Genomic DNA, 25,012 nt, shown 5'->3' on the forward strand with positions numbered 1-25,012 from the left:
GTGATTCTGCCGGAGTCATTGGACCAATTGCCAATACAGGACCGGGAGGACACAGCTTGTGGTTCCTGCTTTCAGAATAAGAGTATACTCGGCTAAAGTAAGCAATCAGACAGTACTTAAGAAAGACATAAACTAGAAATATAGGTTTATGTCCAAATAAACCACTATTAAAACACTAGCTTAATGAAATATATGTATACTGTTTCTATTGTTCATAATCTTTCAAAAACAGCATAACTTATTCATTTTATTTTGAAAACATAATCTTTCCTTTTCCGGTACTACAACTAGCTTGTTGTTAGTTTGCCGAAATCAGACACCTACGCAATCAGCTGGGAAAGACGTCTCCTACCTTCTAGCAGGGCTTCTCGGGAACTGTAGTCCTTGCGGTGGTAGAAGTAATACGACTGCAACGCAACACGAACTCATGTCCCACAAGGCCTTGGAGACCTGCTTATGTGGAGCGCGGAAATCTTCATACAAAACCGCTTGCTGTCGCAGAAATAGAACGAGCAGATTGGCTCTGTAGCAGTGGACAGATGCATATCTGCCGCCATCTGTTGGAGAATCCTTTTCTATTTCAAAATGAATCTAGTGGAAATTTATGGAGGCCCAATAATGAAACACTTCAATAAAATCATCAAACAAATAAGATTAGGTTGTAAAACAATATCCATACGTTGAACATCTCTGGTGAGCTGTGTAAAGGAAAATGATTATTTGTTGGCGTTTAATACAGCTAATATACGACATGTGTAATACTTATATACAATACTCTTATTTGGAACAGGTCTCGTCTGAGATGAGGTAAGCAGACAGAGCAGGGCCCTTTTTTCCTCCCCCTTTTGACAGACACAGCAATAAAAGTTACATTCCGATAGAGCAGGAGACTCTTTGGCGCCTCTCCCCGTATCTGGCACGGCCCAAGACGAAGTGGTCCGCCCGTTTGCTTAGATAAAAAACAGACACCTTTGCTATAAATCAGGGAGTCCCAACTTTCTCTGGGGGCCTGAGGGAGTTCTAATTGGTCAAAGAGCAGAACGCCTACTTTGCATATATTAAATAGGGAAACGCCTCTTTAGTTAAAATTCTAGGTCAGCACCGGAGAGTCAGAGGTTTTTTTCCATCTTTTCCTCCACATTTTGGGCGCCTTTGTCTGTCTTATGTGTTTTGTGTTTGTCTGTCTTCCCCCTTGTGTGTTTTTTATTTTTATGAGAAAATGCATATCTCTGTATCTCTGCAGCTTTGTTGTCGATTGCTCTGTATGAATTAAACTCTGTGATCTGTGACGTCATTCTGCTTCGCCGTAGTTTTGCCGGCCGTGACGACATCTGCTCGAGACCCGGCTAACAGGAGGAAAGCAGAGCCATGCTTTTTCCAAAACTTAAGCTAACCAAATAGCTTTCCTCCTTAACAGCTGCTAAATCAATCTTCTGAAAAAAGAATGAATTGCCACAACAAACTTAAGAAAACTTTGCCATTGACTTAATCTCGTTGGCGAGGCAAAAGAGAGCGTTAATTAAAGAAACATCTGAGACGCTAATGTTATCCTGAAGCAGCTCCAGAGATTAAATCCGTTGACACAAAATCTATTAGTCTCTATAAACTTGACCTGTTTATATGGAAGACAGGCAAAAATAAATTCATTACTGAAAGGAAGTCATAAGAAATCTTGTGGAAGAAAGTGCTCTGGTCAGATGAGATCAAAATCAAACTTCATGGTTCACATACAAAACGTTATATTGAAAATAAACTATACATCACCATAAAAATATTAAACCCAGTGGTCACAGAGTCACTATGAGAGAATGCTTTTGCCCAGGGAAGCTGTTTTCTGAGTGAGTTTGAGCTATTTTGCAAAGAAGAATCTGCAGAGATATTCTTTTGTGGATATCCAAAGCTGTTAGAGGTACACCCCAAGTATTGTGAAAAAAAATTAAAAGGATGCAACATTTTTCTTTCACCTTACAGTTATGCCCGTCTTTGTGTTGGTCAGTCAGATACTAATGCTAAAAAGATCCATTAACATTTGTAGTAATATGAAGAAGTCTTAATAAGGTACATACCCTTGAAAAGGTAAATGTAAATTTAATTTTTTGTGCAAGTATGTCTGGAAAAAGATGATAGGATATTCTTTAAATCTCCAAACTGACTTAACGTTTTAACATACTAAAGTTCTTGTTATTTTGTCATTAAGAAGAAACATGTTTCTGATTGAAATGCAAATGTGTATAGATGTGATTTTCCCCCCTCATTATTATAAAATGTTCAGCAGAGTTTTGAACTTCATGAGGATTATTGGCTTTGAGATCTCAAAATGCTTTACTTAGTAAACTGATCTCTTTGCAATCACCTGAAGCCAACCTGCTTTAGTAAGGTGAAAGGTAAGCTAATGAGATTTGATCTATGTGCTACATCACTAGGATGACACAATTTGTACATTGCAGTTGGTAGGTCAGCTTTAGTGTGCTGATATGAGACATTTTTCGACCTTTCCATCATGTCTATTATTATTGCTATGTTCAGTAAATAATAAAATAATATGTATTTATCTGATTAAATAATTTAAGAATCTAATGTAACTACCATTAAGCTAAGTAACAAAAGTGGATGCAAAATGTAAGCAAGCCCATTAAAAATGTAAATGTGACATTTTTCTTGAAGAGTGGGAACATTTTGCTTTATCTTGACCTAATGAGATTAGTGGTCTAATCTGGGAGGAGTCAGGAATAGGTTCAGAATGTCCTCATAGCGTCAGAGAGACACAGAACCTGTGCATAGTGCTAAGCAAAATAGACAAAATGCCTGCAGTTTCTCCACACCCTGCAGTTGATTTGATCTCTTGATCTGTTATGGCTTTTTACAGAGGAGTCCGAATCCATAGCTTCACTTGTACTGCATCGTCTCACGACATGGAGATAATCTGAAGGCAATGAGGCCACAAGATTGACTTCTTAAAGAGCAAAGTGGGAAGGACAACGTCAAAGCTCTGAGGAATGATGTCAGAAATGTCGACAACTGGAGCACTGGATAGTTTTCCTTCTGAGGTTGGAGCTACTGGCAGCTCCTCTCAAGTTCTAAAGGTAAATCTTTGCTTGTGTTTCTTTTAATTTTGTTCTGTTTGTCTGTTTGTTGTGTTAAGACTTAATATTTTTCCAGCTATTGGTTTGAGAATCATGGTCACTTTTAGTTTAAAATGCAACACAGGTATACTTGAGAATTAGATACTGATAAAAGAATGCTAGCAGCCTAACACTGGAGTTTAGCCAATTGGTTTTATTGTTTTAGACATTTTCTGACTTACACACAGAGAATGCTGTGAACATTGTCTCCTGTTGTATTACACAAGTACAATTTTAACAGCATTTGTTGTATGCAAATCAGAAAGTGTGCTAAATAATATAACAAAGTTAATTTGGTTTTCCAGGCTCTGCTATGACCATCAGTCAGTGTGAATGTGCGCATGGCATTCCATGGAAGATTGGGAGGAGAATCTCTGATGGAATATAGTAAGTAATGATAATTAAAACTTGAAAACATACAGCCAACGACTTAGGTATGAACCGGCAAGAGCTATACCTGTGCTTTTATCATGGCAAAATATTACAATCAAATGAAATAGAAACATATTAGAATAGCAGCTACGATTAGTGTCAACCCAATCTTTTGGCCAGTTGGCCAATTTACTTTGATTGTCTCTAAACAATGATGAAAATGTCAAACATGGAAAAATTTGAATATTAAATACATCAAAACTGAGAAACACCCACTTTTATGCAGCTGAATTCAAATCTGTCTGAAATTAGATATTTTTGTGTCCTAAAGTGCCAGATGTTAGTTTGGTTGTGAATTAGCTCTGTGTAGATAAACGGGATTGAACTGAATATTTTTTTCAGTCTGTTAAATCATCAACTAACATTGTGTTCCTTGATCCACTTTGTCTTACAATCTCTTTGTTTTCTGTTCGATTGAAAACTACTACCTCTAACACTTAACCTGACAATGTTGATTAATTTTAGCTAAAGAAATAGAAAAGTTTACATAAATGAGTTTATACCCCTTAAAAGGGATATATGGAGATCAGCCAAAATTAGAATCATCTCTTTAACCGTCAAACCAAATCAGAAATCTGTGTGAGTCACTAAATGCTTGATTAGTGCATCTCTTGCTATTTTTACTGTAATGCCGTGGTGACGAACTTGCAGGGCCAGAGCAAGGATTAGAGAATGCTCACCACTGATGACCTTAATTATTAAGTACCACAACTGTTGATCAATGTGGTTCTAAAATTCTTTTCAAAACAAGTATTACCTCTCTAAATACATATTTTTCTAAGCACACTGACAGGGCTTTTTAGACAATGTTGCAACCAGACTTGGACTTTTTTAGTTTTTTTGTGTGTGATGTTATTAAGAAAATCAATAAAACAGAGGAGAAACATAAAAAATTTTTACAGTTAAAAATTCAAACTGGAAAATCAGAGGTTTCTATGTTGGTCCAACCTTAAAATCCAAAATGGCCACTTTGGATATAAAACATTGCTTCTTTTTAGACAAATTTCTGATGAATCAAAGAACAATGTGGATAAAAAAAAAGACATCGTCTTTTTGCTTTACATCATAGTTTTTAAAATTTTCTTAACAGATGATTTATACCATTTACACCAAAATATCTAAAGTGCACCAAAATTCATAACAAATGTAAGTGTACTGTAACTTTTGTTCTCAAGCCTTATTTTGAACAAGGGGTGTTCAAAGTGCAGAACAGGGACCATTTGCAGCCCTTTCAATTGTTTTATTGGACCCAGATCACCATTTTAAGACCAGAGTAAATGTAGCCTGTTCATCTCCAGCTAATCCAGATTAACACTTTTTTTAGGGTGAGAATTTTCACAGACAAATAAAATCTTTGATGTTAGATTTAACATAAAGATGTTAGATATAACACAAAGTATTGGTCTTAACTATAATTGTACTTTCATTTAAATTATTTAGTAAATATAAGTTCCATGGCCCCCTTTAATTGTGGCTAAACACAGCAAACTCTGATGTACCCCTATCTTGTTGCTATAATGGAGACAATTTTATTTTTCGGGCTGTAAAATGAAAACAATTGACACCAATAACAATTCTATAAATGGCTTTTATGTTTTGGATCAAGAACAATTTACTGACTATTCCTCCACAAAAAATGCGACTATGTCATTAGTTAATTTTGTTGAAGATATTATTGAATGGATTAAAACAACAACAAAAAAATCACAAGAAATGTAGTTTTTTATTTAATTTAAAATATATATATTTTGTGACGTTCAGCCTTTCTAACTTGGTGATTTAGGCTCCCATGGCAAACAATTTGGACATCACTGGTTTAAACTGATTTCTCTCTTTTTCTTCCACCCTGACAGTAAAAGCCCCCAAAGCAAAATACACATTCATAGGAGAAGCAATACGAGGTGTCTTTCCCCCACATATGCAATGTTCAATTGGCTGTAGAGGGAAAGACTGCAAGTATGACAACCCAAACTACTGGAGCGAGGACAACCAAGCAATAAGAGGCCTCTATTCATCCTGGTACACGAACGTGTTATAACTTACTGTATCGTTAGAAAGTATTTGCTCCTTGATAGATTTCTTTTGTCTTTGCTTTTTTGCCCCACTGTTTCAGATCATCAAACTTTAATGTTAGACAAAGATAACCTGGGTAAATACAGATTATCAAAGCCATTAATTTATGGCTTTGAGTTTAAGAATGTTTTAAACATTTCATCTTGAAATGATGTAATTTACTAATGGGAAAAAAAGCAGACACACATTGGTCTACTTGTAGAATTTAAGAAATGAAGATGAGTAAACCAACACTCAACCACAGCAATATTAAAAAAAGTCTTATTCAAAGTACTTGATGGCAGTTGCTGACCATCAAAATCATTTATTAGTTTGATATGAAAATTACTTTTTCACATGGGACCAGGTTGATTTGGATAGCTTTAGCCTTTTAATGAAAGAAATCGATCAAACTTTCAGACTATGGTAGTCTTTGTGTTTAGTGATCTGAAACATGTCACTGTGAAAGCACTATGATTGTTTTTTTTTTAAATTAAATAAAATATTTTTGATGAACTTAGAAAAGTATGAATTCATATGTACTGCACATACAGTTGCTGACGGTTTTGTTCTTTTGCTCGTTTTAGGGTAACCGACCATCTTCTTGCTATGTCTAGACCTTCAACAGAGATCATTCAGAAGTATGACATTATTGATCAGTTCATAAGGTAGTCACATCATTAATTTATGGCTGTGAGTATAAGAATGTTTTAAATAAAGCGTGGAAGAAATGAGATCAGTGACACGGTCTGTGGTCTGTTTTTGTTCTTGTGCTGAAGGAATGGCATCAAAACAGTGATCAACCTACAGTTACCTGGGGAACATGCAAGCTGTGGAAATCCTCTGGAACCAGAAAGTGGATTTTCATACCGCCCCGAAGTGTTCATGGAAAATAACAGTATGTACTTTTGCAGGAATTTTGAAATATACAGTTCTGGAAAAAATTAAGAGATCACTTAAAATGATCAGTTTCTCTGATTTTACTTTTTATAGGTGTATCAGAGTAAACTCCAATATAGTATTAACAATTTTGTGGTTTTCAAGAGAAATACTGCTATAGTATTGTTAATCTGTGAAATATTCCCTCTCCGTTTAAGTCTAGTTGTGAGAAAAATGTTTAATGCAAAAAATAGCAACAGGAAGTTTAAAGTCTACCTGTAGTGGTCTCAAAACAATGAAGATCCAATTATTATGAAGATCACTAATGGATTCTATGTTCTTGTCAAACCAAAGTAGAAAAATGTTTTCAGATTGGAAGGTTTGAAGTTGTGATTTCAAAACATGTAGTCTCAAAAACAGGGACTTTGTTAGTCAGAATGCTTTCTGTTTAAGGTGTCTTCAGTCATAAATGTATAATGTTAAAATGGGGAATGCAATGCATGTTGCCATTTCAGTTTATTTCTACAATTATGGCTGGAGAGACTACGGAGTGGCCAACCTTACCACCATTCTGGACATGGTCAAGGTCATGGCCTTTGCAGTGCAGGAAGGAAAGGTAGCAGTCCACTGCCATGCTGGACTCGGCAGAACAGGTAGGTTTGTTGTACAGAGAGTTTATTTCACATTGTGATTTTTCACATGCAGATCAAAACGTTGTGCTAAAGATTTCCTGATCTCACTCCAGGGGTACTCTTGGCATGTTTCTTGGCCTTTGCAACCAGGATGACTGCAAACCAGGCTATTTTGTACGTTCGTGCCAAACGGCCCAATTCCATCCAAACCCGGCATCAGCTGCAGTGCGTCAGAGAGTTTGTCCAGTTTCTTGCCCCTTTAAGAATTGTTTTCTCCCACGCCAAGCCTCACTCCCAACCTGTAACCCTGTCCCAGTACCTTAACCGTCAGAGACGCATTCTGCATGGCAATGAGAGAAAGCAACTGAAGCACTTACCCAAGATTATACACCTAGTGTGTGGGCTCTTGGTGGACATTGCAGAAAACAGGCAGGTGATTGAGGAAGACATTCTTGAGGCCCCTGATTTTCAGGAAATTGAAATGACTCTCAGTCTCATTGAAAAGATGGGGCCTGAATTATTTGTAAAGGAACCCCGCTTGCCCGGTACACCCACCTTACCCAGGCATTTCCACGAGCCTCCCATCTTCTACCACCGCAAAAGTCTGAGCTACAGTGAGTCAGACCTGAGACGATTGAGCTCGCAGTTAAACCTTCTCACGCAACCCCTGACCTCTGTCTCCAAATCACAGACAACTCTCCCCTCATGCCACAATCAAGGCCAGAACATCAACACATCCGATGTTTCCCACAGTTCGACAGGATCGCTCTGGCAAATTAAGAATGATGAAAGCCAGAAAGATGGAACGATTGTGGTGAAGAAACTGAAAAGGAAAACCATGCATCGTAGCGAATCGGTGGGAAATGAGAAGCCAACTAAAAAGGGCAACATGTTGTCCAGGTGGAAGGCAGAGCAGAGAGAGGAGCTAGTAATGAATGGGGTAAAGTCTAAAGATAAAGAAGATGAGCAATCAGTACTTCCCTGCATTACACTGCAGTCTGAGCTGTCTCTGGAGGCCAGGAGGCTGCTGGTGGCCCAGGCACTGGCAGTGGACCTTTTTCTTGAAGGAGAAGAGGAGCATAAGTCCAAAGTACTGGCCTGGCAGGTAACCGACTTACCATACTGAAGTTTGTTAAATATATAACAGTAAACACATTTGTAATTATAAACCTCTTCCTATTCCTTGGACTTTTCTACATTTTGTTAAACGATAATTAGAAACTGTCCTGCTGAAAGGCGAGTCACTACTGCAGTCTCCAGTGTTTTACAGCTTCTACAGGTTTTCTCTTAGAATTGTCCTGTATTTTACTTCCATCAGCTCTGGACAGTTTCTCTGTACCTGATGCAATCATCATTTTCTTTTGAAAATTATACATCCTTTTCCTCCACTTCACAATTAAGTAACACAATGTGGAGAAAAAATAGTATAAAATTCATTACACCAAAGATGCATTCAAACCTGCAATGTTGCAGGGGCTGATGTTAGTGCTGAAATGTGTGCAGGAGGACATGAATCAAGGTAGCGCATGGGAGAGACTTTGCACAGAGCGAGATCCGTTCATCCTGACTGGATTAATGTGGTCATGGCTGGAGCAGCTTAAAGAGCCAATCATCTCTATCAAAGATGCCAAAGCCCTGAAGCCATGCAACACAGATGCTAAAACTGCCCTCAACAAACTGGGCCAGGTAAGAGGCTATTCTGAACTTCTGAACTGCAGACATAACAGGAAAAAAAACCCACTTTAAGCTAAACCTTCATGCCACTTCTTGTCAGGCGCCCAAGGAAACAGTAACATGCATACTGAACTGCATGGCTCATATGATGAATATATCAGAGGAGGTTGAAACAGCTTTTCTGAATAGAGCGATCAAGGCATTCACCTGGGTAAGAAAGTATAAAACCTGATAATCTGGGACCGCAAGTGGATTATTTCACCAAGTGTTGTTTATCTTTATGTTGAATGTTGATTTTAACAGATCAACATTATTTCAACGGAAGAGGGCAAGCTGTACAAGAATATGGCGGCAGTCCTGAGGTGTGTTCTTCTGGACCTAAGATCTATGGCTGTGGAGGAGGAGGACAGAGCCAAACCTGCGCTCCCTCCAACATGACCACACCTGGTCTTACTGTACATGAAATACATACTTCTGTGCCTTGTGACAATTTTTTTTATAAGTCAAAATCCATAATGTAAAAAAAAACCAAAAAACTAAACAAACTTTACCTTAGTAGAGTTTAGGTGACACTTCAAAGAACAAAACAGATAGTTTCAAAACATTCTGCCTTAAGCCTGGTCACACTCATCTCTCCTTACTTTCCCCCACAGTCAACGAACATTCAAAATACAAACTATTTTATAGTCATTTATTATTTCTTAACAACCAAATTGCAGGTTGTTACATTCCTGTTAATTGTCAACCCACACCCACCAAAGAGTATAAGAGTCCATAATAAAATCAAATGTCAGAAGGTTTTGCAAACTGTTGGTCTTTGTGCTGGGCCGCAACGCTCAAGATGTGAAAGAGTAAGCTTTAAGAACGTCCTTCCCATTATTTCCTTCTACTGAAGCCACGATGCTGGCGTAGTCACAGGTAATGTGAGTGAACCCTCTGCAACAAAGAAATATGCAGTAATCAATAATACGGAATAAATGTACTCTTCCAGAGGTCGGCAATAATTACTGGAGTGTGTCACAATCCAATAATCATATACTGAATATTTTATCAGATGTATTACCTAATGACACTAATCACATGTCTATTGTGATATACTGTATGTTGTCGTTGATTTATTGTCGCAAGAATGGTGCAAAATAAATAAATAAAATACAATAAAACCAAAATTTGGATTTGGGAATGACCTAGTGAAAGTCGGGATGTAATCCAACTGAGATAATGTGGCATGAGCAAGCAGTTGGTCCTTAAAAGCTGTCCAATATGGCTGAATTTAAAATATTATGCAAAGAAAAGTGAGCTAAAGTTCTTTCACAGCAATGTATAAACACTATGCACAAATAGATACACATTCTAACTAGCCAGGAATGTTTTGCACATCTGATTTTAATTTGTAAAGCTCAAAATTTTTTTATATGATACACATTACTTAAAAAAACCCCCAAACAAACAAAAAAAAGCAAACTTGTTTTTACCTTTCACAATAATTGAGAGAAAGCGAGGAAGATTGTATTCATCTTTCTGTCTGTGCTACATGACCTATTACGCACGCTATGCTCAGGAAGAGCTGTGCAATGCATAGATAAAACTCTAATCGAAACTACTTTCAAACAAAGCCCTTTTCTTAAAGAAACTTTTTTCTGTCAAAAATAAAATAATAAAAAATAATTAAATAAATAGGAGATGGGCAAAACATCTGTCACTCGTGAGCAAAAGATGAGATTAATGTCTTGAACACCACTATAGAATGAGTTAAGTGGGGAAAACAAAGTCTAAATACCTATTCAAACCATGTAATACTGGTGACATACCAGTATTATTACAATAACTATAGGTTATTGTAGTGCACTTTTTGTGAGTTTTCAAGGCACATGGCTCTAATTTTGTTAACCATTAATGGTGTCAAATTTAGAGTCGGTATCAGAAAAAAAACATGATTAGATCTGGCTGGGACATCCTTGGTAGATGAAGGAGGCATGACACTAACCTGGACATTGTGTGAGAGCCTCCCAGTAAGTGGTACTGACTCTCCAGAGTGAGCCCACTATCTTTGTCGTTCTTCCACGTCAACACTCGTAAGGAGAGGTCTTGAGACGCCGTGACGACACGAAAACTGTCCTACAAAACAAAATTCAAAACTCAATGCTAAGCTTTCAACCAATTCAGGAACTGGACTTCTGAACTTCAAATAAAAACAGCCTACCACACATATTGAGGAGATGGGCATGATATGATCTTTAAAATTAGCAAGCACGACTCCTTTCAGCGAGTACACCCACAGCTCCTCCCCGGCTGCTAGCACTATGCAGTTGCTGTTCTTGGCCTCCAGAAGGATTTGTGATGAGTAGCGGTTCAGCATCAAGGGGAAGGACTCCATCTGCTGGACTACAGTTGGAAAGAGATTAGAATTTATTATATTAATTTAAGGGTTTAATATAATGTCTACCCACCCCTTGCAACTGGAACGTGTTTGGGAAAAGCTTTCCACAAGCTATAGTGGTGAGCATGTAGGACGTTTCATCATTTATCCTAGAAATCACTTATGAGGTCAGACATTGTTGGAGGAGAAGATATGGCTTGCTGTTTCCATTCTAATTCATTACAAAAGTGTTCTTTTGGATTGAGGTAAGGACTTTGTGTAGGCCAGTCAAGTTCGTCCACTCCAAACTCACTCATCTATGGAAACTGCTTTTTGCACTAGTGTGCTGTCATTTTAGCCATTATTATGCCTTGTTGTTGTACAAAACAACAAGGCATAACAATGCAAATATAAAAACCATGTGGTTGAGGTGCAAGCTGCTAAGTGAGATTCTTCAAACTATTAGTTGGGAATTGTGTATTTGTACCTGCATGTATAATTATCATACTGTGTGGATTAGAGGAAACAACTCAAATTTGTTTTTAGAAATTATTAACTGTTTGCTGTTCAGTCATTTCACCCTGAAAAAAAAAAGAAATTTCAAGCCAATGATGAGCATTAAGTAAGCTCATCACTGGCACTGAAAATTGTTGTTATTAAATCCAATGAACGAGTAATAAAAATGTTCTGCATGCCATGAGAGTAAGCTAAATAAAATACTGGTGCCAGGAAGATTTCCAAACTGTTCCTGTGGTGACGCAGACATTTTTCCTGGATGACTCACTAACAGACTTTTTGTTTCCCAATGATCTGAGTTCAGAGCTAAAGCGTTTTCCAAGTCATTGTACTAAACATCAGGGCTCACCCTGGATCTCAGTTTTGTACTTCATCTTTTTAATGCTGACATCGAAGACAGTGAGGGCTTTGTTGCCTCCGAGCTCAGTGTGGTGGATGATGGCCAGTCTGGCAGGCTGGGTGGGTATGAAGACAGCAGCTTGGCACCCGAGGACTGGCACAGTCTGGCACAGAGAATCTTCATCTTCAGATGGTGAGGTCAAACTCTCACTGTTAATCACCTGGCACAAAAGAAGCAAAGTAACACAAGTGTACAAGGAATGTATCTATACTTTCCATTCTTATCAATTTTCCTTCTGGTGGTATTTGCACAGAGGTAACACGAAACAATCTGGAACAGGCAACACAGACAATTATGTAGTCAAAGACAACCTCAAATACCTTTAGGCTTAAATCATAATTTTCCTTGGTTCCAGCTATAATCCACTTCTTGTCAGGTGAAACAAGGAGTATGTTAACTTTGAAAGAGTCACACACCATTAGACTTGACTTTTTAGTCAAAGTCAAATCAGCCAGTGTGCAAATTGATCCCTGACCAGTTCCAACCTGGAAGAGAAGATAATGTCAGGGAAAAAAACCTACACAATCACCAAGGAGATTGTGGGGGTACTTACAGTCAGGAACCAATCATTGTTGATGTTGTACTGCAGTAATGTACAGTGTGAAGATGCGGTAGCAAAAGAGGCCAGCTCCTGACCAGTCTGACTCTGCCAGGTCTTAATGAGGCCTGTAGAGTCTGTTGTGATAACAACTTCCTCCTTCTCATCAGCTACAATCCCTGTCAAAGGACTTTGCACAGGACTACACCACAGGCTCTCACCCTGAGAAACAAAACAAGCATTAAAATCATGGCTCAAGAAGCCCAAAAAGGGTCACTGTTTAAAGTACGCTACAAGAAATAAGTGGACAAAATTTTTTGAGTAGATTTACAATGGCTAATTCAAAGTATGATTGCAGAAGGAAAATCAAACCCTGTCATTTAAATGTGAGCATTAACAGCATCTCCCTGATTGGTAAAGCTATAGAAGGGTTTTTATGTTATTATTTTTTTCTACTTATTTTAATGAAACACCCGCAGTGGGAAATCCATTTTAACCAACATACAGAGGACAAATGCAAAAGTATATGCATCACCAAACAAAAATCAGATTAAAGCCAGAAAGCACTTAAATGGTCACTTTCATTATAACTATCAAGCAAGAGGCTGTGACAGGCAAAGAGAAGAACACCCGTTAATGGGTAGAATATGTTAAGTGGTAAGTGAAAATTTTTTTCCCTCAAACTTGATGTGTTGGAACAGAGGTAGTCAAAATCCTGTGTCCTGCATGTTTTAAATGTTCCGCTTGGTTCAACACACCTAAATCCAATGAGTGGTTCATAAGGGGCCCTCTGCATAACTTTTTAACACTGTCAAGAGATATTTTAGTGATTAGTTGTGTTTAAGCAATATTGTATCTAATACAGTCAGGGTATTTGCTGGCTACAACTTGTCCTGGAAACAGGAACAATTGGCAAGAGTGAAAATTTGAACAAATTTGACCAGGCCCAAATTGTGACGGCCTGACAACTGCATGAGAGTATCTACAAAACTGCATCTCCCGAGGGGCCTTGCTGATCTGCATTGCTAACATTTGTTCCACATATTCCGATCAATCAGATAAGCTACTGTAGCTCAGACGGCTGAAGAAATTAATACTGGATTAAACAATGTAAAGCAGTGTATAGCGTATAGGGCAGGATATTACAGGACAGTCATAATGCTATGCCAGGCAGGTGTATGTCTGCTATGTATGGGTGATGTTACTGAAGGAGAAGCACTGACTTTTTGGATGTTCCATGCCCGAACTGTCCCATCAGTGGACGCACTGCAAGCAATGGCACTGGTCTTGGACAGGTTTGGCAGCAGGCATGAATTGCCCTTCAGGTACACCAGGCCGACCACTCTGCCTGAAGAACAAGATGTTTGACACACAGGTTAGACAAGAGGCATAATGAAGTCATGCTAAGGATATTTCTAATTAACAAAAAAAAAATGCATACCTGTATGGCCTCTCAAGCTTTTGCATGTGTAATTTCCCGTCCGACCTTCTGTCATGTTCTTCTCCAGGTGGGAACGCTGCTGGAAGTATTTCTTCCATGAAAGAGTGACCTGGTCACCGCCCAAGGCGGCAAGGTTACAGAAACTCCAGCGCTGCAGGCACATCCTCCTGAGGAGAACATTGATGTTTGGACGCATTTATTATTTTTCAACAACTACTGCAAATTGTGGATTAAAAGGGAAGTAGCACTGTGAAGTTTACAGTATGTGGATGAAAAAATGAATCTGATCATCAGACATCAGCGTGGTATTGAATCAAAACGACAATAACGCAGTTTGGATTTGTAAACCTTTAGACCAAACGTGAATGGAGATTTAATGTGGACAATCTATTGCTGTTTTCTTAGTGAGTGACGTTCCACAACTTGTCACAGGAAGAAAATATTTGCCATCACAGCAGTCAACCCTTCTTATATTTAATCACCAGGATCTTGCATTTGCAACAAGCTCCAAGTCTTTTAGGTTTGAAGGTTTCCCCCAACTCTTTATCTTCAGCCACAAATTGTGTATCAGATTCAAGTCAGAATTTGTCCTGGGTCACTCTGAAGTATTAATATTACTTCAAAACAAAAGAAACAGATGTGTAAACTGAAATCTGCCAGGGGTATTAATTATATTGGGTTTAAAAGTAGCTATGAAAGAAGAACCAACAGGCAGACACAAGGAAAACAAAAGAGTTCTAATTATAGAACCTTGAGGTACTCCAGAGTGTGATGGCACTGCTACTAAGGACTGCTAACCAGGATGGTCAGAGACACATTCATTTTGACACCTCCACACAATTAAAGGCGTCAGGGAAGAATCTTATGGACTTTGTCAAAAAACTACAAACTGGTCTAAAAACACACAGACATCAATGTCCCTGGAATAAGCAGTTAAAAAGTAGATCAATGAAATTTATTTTTAAAAACTAGCGTAACATTTTTATGTATGCTACTGTACAGTATGACATGATCGAAATACAGGTAGTTTTTTTTCTGCCATGAAAAACCAAATACTATTAAAAAAATATAACAAATAACTCACCTCCATAACCAAGGAGTCTCTGCAGCTTCATGCCAGTCCTGAGAAATACAGTTAAAAACCAAACTAAACTTACTTGTTTACGCGATGTGATTGCTTTCTGCCACTTCCGCAAGCGAGAAGTCTTACCTTGCACACAGTAGAAACGCTGATTAAATCATCCTCACTCAGAAATGTGAAAATGTGAATAAGACAGTCACCGATAAGTTGTGGATGATGGAAATCCATACCAACATCAGTTTTCACAACCTGGCGAAATTTCAAAGAGATAAAGAATCCGTACGTAAAAAACACACTACGGAAAGCGCAAAGGAACTACCCAGTTCTTTATTGCAGAGCCTTTATTTCGCCACCAGATGTCACCATTGTAAAAGGTTGGCGCCAAGAAGGGACGCGCACATGAAGAAGCCCCCACTGGATGCATAAAAGTGGAAAAATAGTGATGTTTTCATTTATAAACACGAATAAAATAAAAGTCAAATCTATTCGTAATAAAATTATTAATTTCACAAATGCTGATTCAAAATATCAGCTTACCAGAAGAGTAAACAAAGAAGGTTATTATTCTATGTGAGTTGGTGCGTGAAGATCCTAACACAGTAATTAAAGCCGTGATTATGCCTGGCTTTTGCCTTGTGTTTCTTGGCAGGTGTGGAAACATTTTGTTAGCTGCGGTGAAACAAACACATGCGCATGACACGCTGACTCATAATAAGCCAAATTAATTGCAGTTCCAATCAGTCAAGGTGATTTCTCAGTAGAGGAGTGTGCGAAAGTACAAAACGTAGGGAGAGTAGGAGAGACTGCGTGTGTGTGTGTGTGTGTGTGCGTGTGTGTGTTGAGAGTCACCCCTGGCGGGATTCTTCAGCAAGGGCCCCTTGTCTCCTGTGAACACGCCCCAGATAGATGAGGCAGATATATAGCAAGACCTGCGGGTAGCAGAGGAACTGTGAGAAAGAGATAATCGCACTTGCTCACCCCCAAGGGTTACCTGTGACACCCTCGCAATGACAAGCGGGCCAATCCAGAGGGGGCCTCGCCAGGGGAGTTTGGATGCTGTCCCGCTTGGTTTGTAAAAAGTCCTTCGGGCTTCTTCTGTTTTTGATGCTTTTCGTGGTTTTGGACTTCCCCCTGGAGTTACCTGAGCTGTGGTCGAGCGGAGAACAGGAGCGACTCGCGTTATTAAAATCAGCTCTGCAGATCCGTGCATGAAACTGAAAGCTGGGCCGCAATGAGCCGGAGAACACGACGCTGGATTTTAAGAGTTTTGCTTTGTTTAGGGATTGTTTACCTCAAAATTGGGTAAGGAGCGTTTATTCAATTTCTGATCAGCAAATGAAGAACGATGTCCCAGAAAGATAAGACTTTAACAGAAATAATAGCAGCTCTCAAGGGGTTAATTTCTCCAAAACACATAGGTCTTTATTTTCCCCATAACAGGTAGCTGACTTAATGAATACCATTATTATAGAAGCGGGCGCTTTTACTTTACAAAAGCCTACCTGTAAATTATGCAAAAAACTCCTGGAACTAGGCTATATGGGACTTTTAAGAACTTTTAATATGAACTTTTAATATGATTTACCTGTTTAATGGTTTGGGTATATTCATAATTTTTGTAATAATAAATGATTCGAGCAGGCTCTCAGTTCTATCCGTTTTTTTATTATTATCATTGGCAGTGGATTTTCGTCGGTGGTGGCCCTTGGTGCGAGTATAATCTGTAACAAGATCCCCGGTTTGGCTCCCAGACAACGGATTATCTGCCAGAGTCGCCCCGATGCCATTATCGTCATCGGAGAGGGAGCACAAATGGGCATCAACGAGTGTCAATTTCAGTTCAAAAACGGGCGCTGGAACTGCTCTGCTCTTGGAGAGAGGACTGTCTTCGGAAAAGAGTTGAAAGTGGGTATGTTGCTGTCTGTTGACGTTTGTTATTAAATATTAAAAATGTATACACTTGATGACTGTGAGCTATGATTAACCCCATTCTTAACCTTTTGCTCTGTTATAACTTCCACTATAAAAGTGAGCAATATTTGAAAAAAGACAGAAGTGAACTTTGAAATTTGGACTCATGAAATGATCAATGTTTTTCCCTTGATAAAACAGAAATTGTTTGAGCTTGATTGGCATCGCTTTTCATATACTTTAGGTGGTGTTTCTCCAGTTGATAATTTGCTCTTCAAACTTTTCTTCTTATAAATAACACAAATAGCTATTGCACCTGTAAGCATCCCTTAGGGATGTCAGTGTTGTTTACACCAGGCCTATTTGCCCTTTATTTTTCTCCGAGGAGGGACTTTCTGAACATGTATAAAAGGTATTTTGAAGCCAGTGTTGGAACAAAGCTCTTCTGAATGTTGGCAACCTTTCTTTTCATCCAGTCAAAGTCTCTAGAGGCACATTTTCCCTGGTCTTTATCCTGTCTGGTGATGGGTGCCGTGGCTCTCACTGTAAGGATGTAGAGCTTACCACGGGTATAAATTACACCGAGTTACAACTCAGAGCAAAGCAAGTGCTAAATAAGAGATAGAAATTATTTCAAGTCAGTATTCCTGCTGCTGAGATGGACAAACTCAAAGGGGATGAGGAAATTACAGCTGGAGTTTTGTCACTTTTAAGGAAAACTTTTCAGGGAAATTGTAATTGAAATAATGCCAGGAAGAGGAAGGACTTCAGTTACCTCAGGTGGTTTTGTAAAACTGTTTTAGAAAGTACTGAGATATATTTTAGAAATTTTCCTCCTTCTACCTTCTACCTCCTTCTCTAGACGAATATATTTAAATAAAAATATCCTAAATACAATAGCTGGCAGCTTGGACCAGCTGTTTGAGGCATTGTTGCCTTCCGCTGTTGCAAAAAGAGGATTATCTCTGTATTCTTCTGAAATGAAACAGTGCTGTTTGACAATCTGCTTTATGAATGGAGGGTTTTTTTTTTTTAGCCAATCTGGAGTTTTTATTTTCCTTGCAGTCCATGGTATGGACAGCCATACCAAATAGATTGGTTTCACTGGTCAGATTAGCATAGATAGTGAATGGTTTTAAATAGATGGTATTGTTGATGCCCAGACTAAGGGGAGCTGAGCTGTTTGCAGTTGCTCCTGAAGCAAAAGGAGAGATCAGCAAAGTGGCATAATAGTGGAAAACCTTACATTTGACTTATTTTTTTGGCCTAAAGTGAAAAAACCTTTTATTTATACTAAAAATAGCTATTGCTCTTTTTGTACTTAGATTTTTTAAATGGTGGCATCTTCTGTTGGACCTTCAGTACCGAGGCTGTACCTAGGTACCTTTAACCAATGATTTCAGATGATTTTGTTCATTCTAATTATAGTCCACTGTAAAAAAAAAAAAAAAAAAGCAGTTATATGACGTCACACATCGCACCTACCAACAAGAGGTAAGAAGTATTTTAGGCTTCTGCACAGATATGCATTGACAGAAAATTGATAAGATGGATGAAATTATACTTGAGATTTGAGCTTTTTGATGAAAATTATTAATTACAGTGGTAACCAAAAATACCATTGGTTTGCATACAGTTACAAAATGGAAGTGGGAAGAGACAAAATGGGAATAAACATGGAGTAGGAACTAGTGAAGGGGTTAATTGGGCCTACACTAAGCTGTTTTAGTTCAGAAGTTCATCATAGATACGGTAAAGTATGTCCTCCTCAAACCTGTACAGGCTTTGGATCTTAGATCTTCCATCTCTCATTCATTCCATCTTTTGCGGTGAACTTGTGCACTCACAACTGAAGGGGAAAGAATTAACAACGGTGCAGTCTGCACTGACACACCTTCTTTTTTGGCTCCTCGCCCATCGAGTCTATAAAAACGTCCACATAATTAATGCCTCAATATTAGTTTTTTCTCCTTTCTTTCAATGACAAGGGCACACATCCAAGATGTTTATCAAAAACATGGCAGCTTTACATAGTGAACGGTGTGGCAGGAGGAAGCACAAAGAAAGTATGATGTTTGTTTAGAGCAAACAGTGACAAGAGGAGTTTATTTACACATAGATATGATGGATGTCGTAATCAGCAGTTTCCTGTTTGCATTTTGATAAATCGCGGATTGGAAATTTAAAAGTAAAACACTCTTCTTGCTTATTGTGTTTAACAATAAACACTTTTATTCCATCACATGGTGTTTTAAGATGGCTTTGATTATGAGAAGGGATTTTATGATTCTTTGAGACCATAATTACTTTCCCCTTGGCTCAGTACTGAGATATTGAAAATCTTTCTGCCAACCCTGTCTATACTTCTACCAGACTTTCTGTCAAACCTTTACTTATTTTGCCAATATTTCCGTATGTGTAAATGATTTGTTAGCTGGAATTGGGGACAGATAACAGCAGGGTGAAGATTCTGACATCCCTATCTTGGGAGTGTACACACAATGTAACAGCTTTCAAGAAGATCAATAGCCCTTCCTTGTCTACAACCCTCTTATTCATGCAGCTTTGTTGACTATACCGCTAGCAGACATTTTGGTTCATGGGCAGGACAGTTTCCAGGTTAGGTTTCAAAACACTGCAGCTCTTGAGTGATATGTCAGCGAGGCTGTGATGTAAGCATACAATTGGTTAATAATTGACCTCCCTCTTTACCTATTTATTGTATTCACTTTAGCTGAAGGAGATACACCAATCACTTCAATATTTCACAGGCTGTGTTATTGATCACCTTCTTTTCTGCTCCCCTAGGCAGCAAAGAAGCAGCATTCACCTACGCAATCATTGCTGCCGGGGTGGCCCATGCCATCACAGCCGCCTGTACGCAGGGCAACCTGAGTGACTGCAGCTGTGACAAGGAAAAGCAGGGTTTCTACAGCAAAGACCAAGGATGGAAGTGGGGAGGCTGCTCGGCAGACATCCGCTACGGATTAGGCTTCTCCAAAGTTTTCATAGATGCAAGGGAAGTCAAGCAGAATGCAAGAACGCTAATGAACCTCCATAATAATGAGGTGGGACGCAAGGTAAGGGACAAGAAGATGTACTCTATCCAAGTTCAAAGAGAAAATATACACTAACACACCTACAGTATCTATAATAAGACTTTTCCAGCTTAACATGGATATTTTGGAAACAAAATATTCCACTCCATTTGCACCATTATTTGTGGGAAAAAATTCATTTCAGAATATTTTCTAAAGGTTTAGTTTTTTAAAAAACTGTTGTGGTGTCCAGTCATTGGCTGGATTTCAAAACAATGACTTAGAAGCTTAATTTCTACATGTGCACTGTTGCTTTTTATGTGAGAAACTCCCACAACAATGTCCTGATTCTGTTTATGTCAAACACCAAATGTTACCTGAAGAACCTAATGACCAGTAGCAAAGGGAATGAAGTGCCAATGAAAATTTGCTACACCGGTTTCAGGGAATCTATATCCCAACACTTCTTTAGCCATGCTCAGAATATTATTGGAAATTTTTATATAGTTAGTGTTAATGATGATATTGCCACCTACTGGCTTAGCATTTACTACAGCATGTTTGATTGATCCAGCCATGTAGGCATATATTTCTTTTAAGAATGGTTAAAAGATGTCAGTTTAAAAAAGAAAATAATGTAGTTGGTACCTGAGTTTTTGGAAGGAAAAAAAATAGAATTTTATAAAATAGTGTCCAGATGTCAGGAGACAACATAGAGCTTTAATACATGACTTTCTGATGCTTTGCATGTTAAAAGGCACAGCAAGATTGGAACCACTTATATATGGGCAATATTGAACATTTGACTGCGTTTATTCTGGATTTGGTCCCAATAAGCATTATATGTAAACTTAAGATTTTTTTTTACAGAAAGGCAAAGATAAACATAAGCTAAAATCATTCTGTTTTTCTTTTGATTTTTTAAAAAACTTTATATGTGGCCTACATGTGTGAAATTGATATCCAGAGATTTTTAGAATGGATGACACAACTCTGTTTTCCTTAAACCTCAAATGTAAGTATAAGAAGTTAAATATTAAAAGAAAATGGCTCTTTAGCCATGGTCAGGATCTTCTACTGAATTAATATTTGATGTAGAGGTCTTCATCATTACCTGCCAGTGCAGTGTAAGGATTATGGCATTTTTGATTGGAATTTCACTGTCAATACCAACAGAGGAAACATACGCTTAAAAAATATGTATTTTGAAGTTTTTTGAAGTCTCAGGAAGTGCTAACTGTCTCTACCATTAGTTGGCTTGTCAAAGACCTATGCAGAGGGGAAGTGGAATAAAGAGCTGCTTTTAGAGGGAGAACTGTCTAAGTGGCAGGGTTTGATTACAGCCAAGATCCATGCACTGAAAACAGACTGACACTGTACGAAAAGGCATTAACTCTGTCGCTCCCCCCATGTTGTACACCACTAAGACAGTCTTCAGTTGCAGTTATGACAATCTGCAACCAACAGTTTTGCTAATCTCACAAACCCACATCAGGTAAAATGTGTCTCCACATGCACCTTGGGGGTGTTTACTTTTTGGCTTGATTGTCATTGGTGATGGATCTGTTTTTGTTTGAAGGATTGCAGTTACTTTAAAATAGATAAACTCTATCTTTATAATAAGTCAGTTTACAAGAGTCCTGTATCCTAATCTAGAGTGTGACTTTAAACAAAAATTTTATTATGTACTACAAACCGGTCATGTTTAGCTCCAAAAGAGATATAATCAACCGTTATTCACAGCTGAAAGCATCAAAAGCAACAAAACGCTGGAGATTATGCCATAAAAACTTAACGAGGAACAAGACTAATATGATAAAATACCAAGGAGGAAAGCTTGCCTGATTGTTTTCATTTGTGTTTTTCTTGCATGCATGGTTGCAGAACACTGCAGAGTGACAAAGAGACTCCAGTGGGTCTGAAAGCTAGACACTGAGTGGAATAATGTGCCAAAGTCAGGGTTAGAGGCAGCATTGACCAAAGTTAACAGATATCCTTTCCCTTGCCGCCTCTGCCAAAAAGACCTACTTCACACAACCAACACGTCCAAAGCAGTGGCTGAAAAGTCTCCTCACGCCTGCTTGTATAAAGTAGATCATGCATGTTTTTGCACCTTGAATTCAAATTGGCTTATCTGGAAAGCTAAATTGCCTCCCAAGGAAAAGATTGTACTTGTGGATTCAGTCCTCGAACTGCTTTTCTTTTTCTCCTTCCGTTCTGCTAGTAAAAAGACCCTCTGTTTTGATGCCCTACCCACCCACCAACTCCTTTATTTATGCTAATCAAAAGCGGCGACACCGAGCAGGAGCAGCGTTCTCAGCTCCCGAGTGGAAGACGGGTAGACAATAGCTGTCACAAGTGTTAGCTTCAGGACAACTGATGGTTAAAGGAGCTGCAGCCAAGGTTTTCATGAAAGGGTTCACCAAGGAAAAAGTTCTTCTTAACACTTTTTTGTTTAGCATTTACTATTGCAGCTTTGTTTGCCAAGAACACAGTCATAAGTTTCCTGCACAGGTCTTTGGGAAACAGAATTATGTACTAAATATGCAGCATTTTAAGAAAAAATTGGAAGTTGTGATTGACCTTGCTGCTAAAGAAAACTGCAGTGGCACTTCTCATTGTCATCAGCTCAGGATTTAGCAGTAATCCTAGTCACTCAGCGCCTTGTACAGTCACTCTTGACTTTTGTGGGTTGTGTGTGGTAGCTACATACACAGGGTATGAAATCTGATACATTATTTTGGCTTCTGTGTATTTGGTATCATTCTCCATTGTGGTGGAGCTGTAGTTAAGCTGCCATTGTACATTTTTAAGTCACATTGAGTCAGTTTCAGTAGTTGCAATCTCCTCTTTAGGACATTAAGTTTGTTGTCCTAAATCAAACTTAATGATTTAGGACATCATGAAGTCCTAAATGATGTCCTGTGCGTTGCATTGGAATATACCAGAACTTGTTAAAATCCATGCTCTCACCAGTTCTCAGTGTTTCACCTTGTTTTCTTTCTGCGTCTAGATTTTGGAGAAGAATATGCGGCTGGAATGTAAGTGCCACGGTGTCTCAGGCTCCTGCACAACCAAAACCTGCTGGACTACACTTCCCAAGTTCCGCGAGCTTGGCTACATTCTCAAGGAGAAATATGCCCATGCTGTGCACGTGGAACCAGTCAAAGCAAGCCGCAACAAGCGTCCAAAATTCCTGAAAATCAAGAAGCCTTATTCCTACCGGAAGCCACTGGACATGGACCTGGTGTACATAGACAAGTCGCCGAATTACTGCGAGGCGGACCCGGTGACGGGAAGCCTGGGGACACAGGGGAGGGTGTGCAACAAGACAATGATGCAGCACATCAGCGGCTGCGACCTGATGTGCTGCGGAAGGGGATACAATACACACCAGTACTCCCGGGTCTGGCAGTGCAACTGCAAGTTCCTGTGGTGCTGCTACGTTAAATGCAACACCTGCAGCGAAAGGACAGAGGTGTACACATGCAAATGAGAATATTTATTGGAGGGTGTGTGTGCGTGTGGGTGGAGATGTGAGTGTGTTTCTGTAAGTTTTCACAGTCTACTTTCTGTTTAAAGTCTGCGTTTGCAGTCTATTCTTTTTAGCAACAACTACTACAGCACTGCTGTGCTGCATATGCAGACAGCTGAAGATGGGGTACCACAGTTGTTTTGCACAAGAAGTTCTTCACCCTTCTTCTTGGACTCTTTGTTGGGACACAGCACAACAACTATCTGATAAAACACTGGAAATGGACCAACTGAAACCTGGAAAATGGATCGCAGTTTCAGTCAATGAAACAAAACATCTGATACTTTAAGCTGAATGGACTGGTACTGACGTTTTCTCTGTTTGGACTTTACAAGATGCGGATGAATTGAGGTGGATGGGGTGCTGAGCAGGACACACTGCTGTAGTCCGTACTCCCCTGTGCACAGACAAAATTAGAGAGATAGCCATTTTAAATATTTAACATGCTGTATTTAGAGAATGAGACTTATTAATATTAATTTATTCTATAAAAAAACTACTGATCTTGTCCTGTATGGATAAAAAAAATAACTAAATATCAACAGTTTTTTAGTTTGTTGAAGCAATCAAACATGTCTACAGTTAACACACTGGATTCGAGTCATATTGTAGCATAGTGTTGTTCCTTCAGGAATGACTGTAGGCTGCTCACATTGACCTATCTACCTTTTGTGAGTTTTTCCTTCTTCTGTTGCTGCTAGTCTAGAAAATTCCACTTGTTGAGGTAAAAGTCTGTATACTGTACTTATTGTCTTGACTTTGACCTGGTTCTACTGGACTTATTTGCTGATCAAAAACAAGGGCACATTTTCCACGGTAAATGATAGTTAATAGAGTATATATTTGTAAAGGACTATTTTTATATGAATGTTTTATTTATATCTTATTGTTCCTACTCGTTGTCAGATGTGGACAATGAGATCTGTCTATAAAGCCCATGTGAAAAAAGCTGATATATGTCAGTTGGCTGTCACGGCCATCGCTTGTTGTATATTGTACGAGATAGAGGCTGTCTATATCTGTTTGTGTTCAAACCTTTGTTTACTGCATTTCACAACTACTACTGATGGAATACAGGAACAGAACTACGCTAACAAGATCATATTTTCATTATTGACTCATCACACAACACCTAAATATTGCCAAAGAAAAATGATTGATGCACTGAGAAATACACTGGAATGACTGAAAATGGCTAGCATAACTAGAATCTGATGACATTACACTTGATTTGTCCTGATCATTGATTGGTGGTCAGTACTGTTGGAAACTAACAGTTAGATACTTTTCCAACTAGTGAACACAGTAAATGTCTCTGCTACAACAAGACCACACTGACTACAACACGCTTTAGTGTACAACATAGCAATTGAGAAATCGAGTCTCTTCGACGTTAGCATAA

At 38.7% G+C, this 25,012-nt stretch overlaps 3 protein-coding genes across 3 annotated transcripts; 2 read left to right on the plus strand and 1 right to left on the minus strand.

Annotated features, from left to right (window-relative positions):
• Window positions 1-7: 7 nt before the first annotated feature.
• LOC102220171 (protein tyrosine phosphatase domain-containing protein 1-like) lies at window positions 8-9,274 on the plus strand. The gene is made up of 11 exons (XM_005805697.3): window positions 8-97; window positions 2,867-3,083; window positions 3,428-3,509; window positions 5,408-5,573; window positions 6,194-6,274; window positions 6,386-6,504; window positions 7,001-7,138; window positions 7,231-8,222; window positions 8,621-8,803; window positions 8,892-9,002; window positions 9,095-9,274. Exons 3-11 carry the CDS (start codon window positions 3,464-3,466, stop codon window positions 9,227-9,229), a joined length of 1,971 nt encoding a protein of 656 aa, XP_005805754.2. The 5' UTR covers window positions 8-97; window positions 2,867-3,083; window positions 3,428-3,463; the 3' UTR covers window positions 9,230-9,274.
• A 194-nt stretch (window positions 9,275-9,468) lies between these two features.
• Window positions 9,469-15,454, minus strand: fbxw12 (F-box and WD repeat domain containing 12). Its single transcript, XM_005805698.3, has 10 exons — window positions 15,256-15,454; window positions 15,130-15,167; window positions 14,046-14,212; window positions 13,828-13,952; window positions 12,620-12,826; window positions 12,387-12,551; window positions 12,016-12,226; window positions 10,995-11,176; window positions 10,779-10,909; window positions 9,469-9,727 (listed from the first exon to the last, which is right to left on the minus strand). Exons 1-10 carry the CDS (start codon window positions 15,352-15,354, stop codon window positions 9,628-9,630), a joined length of 1,425 nt encoding a protein of 474 aa, XP_005805755.1. The 5' UTR covers window positions 15,355-15,454; the 3' UTR covers window positions 9,469-9,627.
• Window positions 15,455-15,907: 453 nt separating this feature from the next.
• On the plus strand, window positions 15,908-24,709 carry LOC102233666 (protein Wnt-7a). The gene is made up of 4 exons (XM_005805666.2): window positions 15,908-16,428; window positions 16,809-17,035; window positions 19,846-20,117; window positions 23,089-24,709. The coding sequence occupies exons 1-4, from the start codon at window positions 16,358-16,360 to the stop codon at window positions 23,569-23,571; spliced, it is 1,053 nt and encodes a 350-aa protein (XP_005805723.1). The 5' UTR covers window positions 15,908-16,357; the 3' UTR covers window positions 23,572-24,709.
• Window positions 24,710-25,012: the final 303 nt, after the last annotated feature.

The sequence above is a fragment of the Xiphophorus maculatus genome, chromosome 1, assembly GCF_002775205.1.
Source record: "Xiphophorus maculatus strain JP 163 A chromosome 1, X_maculatus-5.0-male, whole genome shotgun sequence".
NCBI lineage: Eukaryota > Metazoa > Chordata > Actinopteri > Cyprinodontiformes > Poeciliidae > Xiphophorus > Xiphophorus maculatus.

Bases quoted from the DNA above. Each gene is read 5' to 3' on its own strand.
- fbxw12 (XM_005805698.3), bottom strand. From the start codon at position 15,354: ATGGATTTCCATCATCCACAACTTATCGGTGACTGTCTTATTCACATT. The intron at 14,213-15,129 runs GTGAGTTATTTG...TGTTCTCCTCAG, and splicing joins GAGACTCCTTGGTTATGGAG to GAGGATGTGCCTGCAGCGCT. The intron at 13,953-14,045 runs GTATGCATTTTT...CTTGTTCTTCAG, and splicing joins AAGCTTGAGAGGCCATACAG to GCAGAGTGGTCGGCCTGGTG.
- LOC102220171 (XM_005805697.3), top strand. From the start codon at position 3,464: ATGGCATTCCATGGAAGATTGGGAGGAGAATCTCTGATGGAATATA. The intron at 5,574-6,193 runs GTACACGAACGT...TGCTCGTTTTAG, and splicing joins AGAGGCCTCTATTCATCCTG to GGTAACCGACCATCTTCTTG. The intron at 9,003-9,094 runs GTAAGAAAGTAT...TGATTTTAACAG, and splicing joins CGATCAAGGCATTCACCTGG to ATCAACATTATTTCAACGGA.
- LOC102233666 (XM_005805666.2), top strand. From the start codon at position 16,358: ATGAGCCGGAGAACACGACGCTGGATTTTAAGAGTTTTGCTTTGTTTA. The intron at 17,036-19,845 runs GTATGTTGCTGT...CTGCTCCCCTAG, and splicing joins CGGAAAAGAGTTGAAAGTGG to GCAGCAAAGAAGCAGCATTC. The intron at 20,118-23,088 runs GTAAGGGACAAG...TTCTGCGTCTAG, and splicing joins ATAATGAGGTGGGACGCAAG to ATTTTGGAGAAGAATATGCG.